This window comes from Glossina fuscipes, unplaced genomic scaffold (assembly GCF_014805625.2).
Source record: "Glossina fuscipes isolate IAEA_lab_2018 unplaced genomic scaffold, Yale_Gfus_2 26, whole genome shotgun sequence".
Classification (NCBI taxonomy): domain Eukaryota; kingdom Metazoa; phylum Arthropoda; class Insecta; order Diptera; family Glossinidae; genus Glossina; species Glossina fuscipes.
The window spans coordinates 2,798,179-2,804,363 of record NW_023998421.1 but is presented as its reverse complement, the minus strand read 5'-3'; the positions used below and the strand labels follow the sequence as shown (position 1 = coordinate 2,804,363).

The window sequence follows — 6,185 nt, the reverse complement described above, 5'->3', positions numbered from 1 at the left end:
CAACACTCAGAAAGACTTAAGGTAGACCCATATTTTGCTAAAGCGTGCTTGTCCCTCCCCCCGCCTTTTGTTAAATCTTCGTCTCGGAGCTTTCGAAATATTTTTAAAAAGGTGCACTGACGTATTTTGGCCCAAGGACGAGCGCTATTGAAAATGGTCCAAAAAAACACTAATGCATTGTATTTCCTAAAAAGATCATAAAAATTGCGACCTCTGCGCTGAAACCCAAAAATCCAGGGGTAGACAGAATCGATCGGTGTAACGAAAGGTGGACCTAAGCTAAATCCTTCTAATTGTTCTATCAAGTCTCACGGACTCGTAGAGTGACCACTCACAATCTCGTAGAGTGACCACTTATCGTATTTCCCTTGAATTGTAACAAACCAAAAAAAAAAAAAAAAGAGTTGATATAAACAAAAATTATAAAACAAAAAAAAAAAACGAGAACAAATGACAGACATCCTTCAAAAGCATCAAATTGCAATCTAATTAAAGGACATGAGTAGAGAATACAAGCGCCCTTATCACTTTTGTTTATTTTAAAATTTTTGCTTATTATTGCTCTTTAGCATGAAAACCCGGTTCTATTATTCCATTGTATAAAAGTGGTTCTAGAGAAGACAAGAACAATTACAGGGGCAATGAAAAATTTAGTGTCCTACCTAAGTCATTGGAAGCTTTACTGTCTGCGAGATTCGGATCAACATCTACTAACTTGTTGGAGCTTATGTGTGACATTTCTCAGGCCTTTGCCTTGGGCAAGCAGATGGATGTAATAGATGCAGATTTCCTAAATGCATTTCTTAGAGCGAATCATGAACTTTCGATTTTCAACTTTGGTCGACTGCGCTTCCCTGTGACTTTATTAAGAGATGGACTAAATGATTTAGTGATTTAGTACATTTGCAAACGTCTATACACTGTGCTAGTTCGTTCCATTTTGTTGTTGTTTAGGCACTTTATTACGGTCTTTACGACACTGTATTCGTTTGAAGCTCCATCATTAGCGCACAAATTATCTACTGTTTAGTCCGTTTCGTTTGCTATGTAGGCTTTATAACAGAAATTATTACCGTTTTGATCAGTTTAGTGATTTTATTATTACAATTAATATATAATGAAATGTCGTGCTGGGTCATGCAACTACTTAAATAATTAAATGCCCACTAGAAGCTTAGATTTAGGTAAGTTCCTTACATTGGTATTTTAGCTTAAAGTTTAAATTTTGGTTTGTTTTAATTCGTCTAGTTATTGGTTGGAATTTGTTTTTGTAAGTAATGTGGATTAAATAAATAAATAAATACCACATCATAATTATTACAAAGCGTTCGTATCATGCCATCACATCTAAAACGTCCAATGTTCATATTTATAACAATATAATCTATATTGCACTTGGTGTAGGATATGAAAATGTGGCTTAATGTAAGTCAAATGTTTTCTTCGTTAGTTTGTTGACTTTCTCGAATTATGATGACTCATTATGAGTTGTGGTTGTTTTCAAATTTTAATCAAGTCAAATTTTTACAATTAAAGTATGATTACAACAATTAACAAAAGCAAGTGAAAATATTATAATATCGGACAATGCCGAGCATCGAACGCCCTAAGCCACTTCGTCTAATATAATTATCCATGTATTTTCTTGACAAAATACCAAAAATTATGCCTTCCTTTGCATGCGAGTACATATTTTTTGCGACAGCCCTTATATAAGAGCAAGCGAATGACCTGAACTGACGTAGGGCATTTTGCAAAATTGTCCTAATTAGGTGCACTTAATTTTAATGACAAAATTAAAGATTAAACCAGTTTGCATACAACCTCATGGGCGAGGGGATGAGATACACGATTGCCAACTCGTTGGCAGGGGATTCGACTGTCAAAGCGATAGAAGGCGTGGTCAATTCTTTCCCATTTTTGTACGGCTACTACAGCATGGCCCATAGAATAAGCGGCCAAGTTATTGTACATTTATCTGCAATAGTTTTTGAGTAGTGTGCAAAAAAACTGTTTTTTATTCCTTTTGAAAAACAGGAGGTTTCTCGGTTTACGCGTCGCAGTTTATTTTCAATGTTTCTACTAAATTTGAAGTCGATAGTAGATGGACAGACAGACATGCTTAAGTCGATTCATAATTGGATGCTGATCAAGGATATGTACTCTTTGTGGGGTCTCTGCGGCTTCCTTCTGTGTGTTGCAAACGTTTCGACGTTTCTCTTATCTGTCGGTGATGGGTATAAAAGCAGTTTACTTCGAATTGAAAATGTTCACTTCAAACTTTGCTGTGCTTTTGATCGCTGACTTTCTCTATAATGTTGTAATTTAATCTATTCAATAGCTTTGCTGTATGTATGTAGTGGTGTGTAACGAGTAAATCTATATATTTATTTATCTACCTACCTAACATTATCTTATCTCTACAGCCTCTAATAATTGAAAATATAATTCAATGCATGTAAATTGAAAAGATAAAGCGAATATAAAAAAATAATAATGATACATAAGTACCTATTCAGGTACACAACTGACAACTAAGAACTCAGTCCATGCTTAGAATTTTTCTTTTTAAAGAGCTTATCGTACAATGCTCGTGAAACGGTGAAAAAGGCTCGCAATTTGTCCGGCATTGAGAGAGCCTAGTTGGCACTTAATGCCTAGAAAAACGGGGGAAAGCTAAACACAAAGTACATGCCTAACATGTGGCTTCTTTTCTCAAGCGCTAGTAAATCAATTCAGTTTAAATGATTTTCATTGGGAGAAAGCAGTAAGCAGTAAGCAGTAAGTATACCGCACCGTAGTCCACGCAAGACAAATACGGGAAAATGATTTTGAATTAATTCTATAGTATCTATCTGTACCAAGAATAGCTTGGACAACTGACAACTGACGCATACGCTAGAATAGGTCCTACAAGCGTCATTGTTATGTAGGGATTACAAAAGTCCTTCGATCATCATCTTATGAAGTCCAACGAGGATTTTGCTTTATTTACAATTGACTGGATATGGAGATTAAAGTTCATTTTTTGATCGAGTGAAATGATACCATAGCCCGGGGTTAACGGGAGATGAACTAGACAATGATATCTTTTTTGTACTTGAACAGATTCATTGGTATTAGTTTAATTATACATCGGTATACCAAGATTGTAAGCCACTCGTAAGGAATTCTAAATTCACTACACTTCGAATAAAGTGAAATAGTTTCGATGAAAGTGAACAGATCGCTGATAAATAAAACAAATCACAAAGATAGCTCATTTAATGTCTTCAAAAGATCTCCTGTAAGTTGAGCACAAAAATGTTGCGACAAAAATTTGGCAAACAAAGGAACCGACAAACTTAAATAAATTAATTCGGATCAATCGGTATAATTAAATGTGAGTCTGTCTTTCGTCTTTCCTTGGACGTTACTTTCATCCACAAAAACTTCATATTTCTGTCTGCACCACAGACTGTATGGGATAGAAAAAGCAATGGTGTTGATTAGCTCGCAAAGGAAACAGTAAATTAATTAATAAATTTGTTTAATGCGATCAAAAAGTACTTGTTTGCAATCATTAGTCAGACATTTACTTCAACTTATTAGACAATTGTATATATATATATCCCTTTTCTTAATTATTTCCGCTTTTTTTATGTCAATTTTAATTTTAGAACTCTTAAGTCAAAACACGTAAGCGTCAATACTTTTACATTTATAGCAAACATAAACATTACGATCGGTCCAGGCCGACCACTAAATACGCTGCATATCTTTTCTTAACACACCTCTTCCTTTATTTCCCCAATGCAACACTAAAAATTGTGCTTTGTTTGTATCTTATGTGATAGGACAAATTGTCAAAACTTGAACTATGCATGAACTATGAATGCAACTGCGAAAATTCGAATAACTCGATTAAGGCGGATTAATGGCCACGAAACGAGGCGTATCTAAGCTGATTTACTTTCTTATGCTAATCTGATACGCATAGTTAAGCATGTTATTGCACCCCTTTGCTACAATAATGAGTACTGTTAAGTTAAACTTTGAACGAATTTCGGATACTCATCTTATTAATGTTCGTCAAGTTTGTTTTTCATTGGTTGGTTGTCATTTTTTATTGTTGTTACTTAGCTTTTGGGCGAAGTTCGGCTGTTTGTTAAGTTATAGTCAATGGGTGTCAATTTTCCCTACATCTTTTTCTAATTCAATTTGTTAGCTTCAAAAAGGATGATACAGTGAATAATTGAGCGACTTGTTTAAGCCGAATTGGATCCTTCACGCCATTAATCAATTATAGTAACTTTGCATGCATTTATATTGCTGTGTATTGAAATAGAAGTAACATTGTTAGTGTACCACATCTCTGTGGTAAGTTTAAAAAAAAAAAAAAAATAAGCAAATTTTTTCACTTTTATATCCCATGGAAATGCAAACAATAAGCAAAAATACAGAAATACATTCATTTTATGTAAATTTTCAAAATAAAAAAGTTTATTAGTTAATAATTTGCAAAAACATTGCACTCTGTTATATGAATAAAAGCAAAGTTAACATCAATAATCTTGACAGTTGTGTTAAATTATCTTAACCGTTATAATCTATTGAAACGGAATCATTTTTTCAATTGTTCAATCAGTTCTTATCGATATGCTCAGTGCAACGGCACAGCCAGACGATATACAGATACGTTTGATAAAATCAGAAGATGGTCAACGAGTTTTAAACTTTTTACGAGCATACTTTTATCCTGAAGATCCAGTAACTTTGGGTATTGAGCCCAAAAGGCAAGATGCCGCCGATGAGGAGTACAACATAGGCATGATTGAACACGGCATCTCTCTAATGGCTGTTCGGTCTGCCTCACAAAATTCAAAAGAATCAAGCGGCGAGGATCGCATTGTGGGTGTTATAATAGTCGGCCCAAAGGATGCCACAGAAGCTGATCACTTGTACGATGCTGCTCGCAAAGAAGGATATACGAAGTGGGGCCGTATTTTACAGCTACTAGAGCGCATCGAACGTGATGCCAATGTATGTGAGCGTTACAAAATTCAAAAAGTTCTACACATACACGCTTTAAGTGTTAACGTTAACATGCGTGGTAGAAACATAGGAGCTCGTATGATTAAAGAGTTGATAGGATTGGCTAAGCATGTAAAATACGAGGCAATAACTAGTGATTGTTCGAGTTTTTATGCTATCAAATTAATGGAACGTTTAAATTTTGAATGCATTAACGCCCTCTACTACAACGAATATGTTGATGAAAATCATAAACCGATATTTCAAAGTGAACCGCCGCATACATGTATTAAAACCTATATCTACATATTGCAAAGATTCGAAGACCATTAACTATCGAAATCAAAAAAAAAAAAAAAAAAATCAAAGGCTACGTACTTACATGGCTTTTATGATCTCCATGACAAATTTATATTAAGGATATTCGATGCGAAAGAAAAAGAGGATTATAGTATTCAAAAATATATTTGTAGTTCTCTAAACCAAATCCGAGATCATGTAGTTATGTCATTATGTTACATCTACTTATCTTTTCAACGGTTTTAAGATAAGGATCTAGCTTTGTAGGATATATTTTTGTATCACTAATTTCTGAAAATCCTTATCACCAATCAAGCGGCCTAAAATTATTGTTTTAAGGCGACTTTGCTTTGGCAAATTACCCAACATAATTTTTATGATAAGCTTATCAATAGCACGAGTTAAATGCGGTACTTTCAGTTGAGTAAGTTTACCCACGGTTTGCTGAAAAAAAACTTATCCGGTGCAGTCAAACTTTGGCGATGCCCATCAATTCCCAGCTGGAGCCAGCGCAATGAGGACGCATACCTTGTTATCTCATTCAAGCGGTCGAAGCAGAGCAAATTCATCGTTAGACTTAGTTTTTCTAAACTTTTGGTTAAATTCGACAGCGATTAGGAGAATAGTTCATCATTGTCAGAAAGATTGCTCCGCAAGAAAAGAGTTGGGATTCGATGAAGTCTTAACTGAAAAATTTTCGAACCTAAATACTCGAGAGTTTTTAATTAAAACGCATTATCTATGCCGTTGAATGCGCAATTTCTGATCTTATAGGAATTGCAAAAATGTTACATTCGATATTTCCATGCATTAAATGCGCTTTCCCGTATGCTTCATTACTTGTGTGTTCTTCTTATATGATTCTGTTTTAA

At 34.6% G+C, this 6,185-nt stretch overlaps 1 protein-coding gene across 1 annotated transcript; it reads left to right on the top strand.

Moving 5' to 3' along the window:
- Positions 1-4,551: 4,551 nt before the first annotated feature.
- Positions 4,552-5,375, top strand: LOC119635364 (dopamine N-acetyltransferase-like). The gene has a single exon (XM_038030158.1). The coding sequence runs from the start codon at positions 4,639-4,641 to the stop codon at positions 5,344-5,346; it is 708 nt and encodes a 235-aa protein (XP_037886086.1). The 5' UTR covers positions 4,552-4,638; the 3' UTR covers positions 5,347-5,375.
- The last annotated feature ends 810 nt before the right edge of the window (positions 5,376-6,185 follow it).

What these genes read in the sequence shown, in the direction of transcription:
- LOC119635364 (XM_038030158.1), top strand. Translation starts at nt 4,639, where the DNA reads ATGCTCAGTGCAACGGCACAGCCAGACGATATACAGATACGTTTGATA.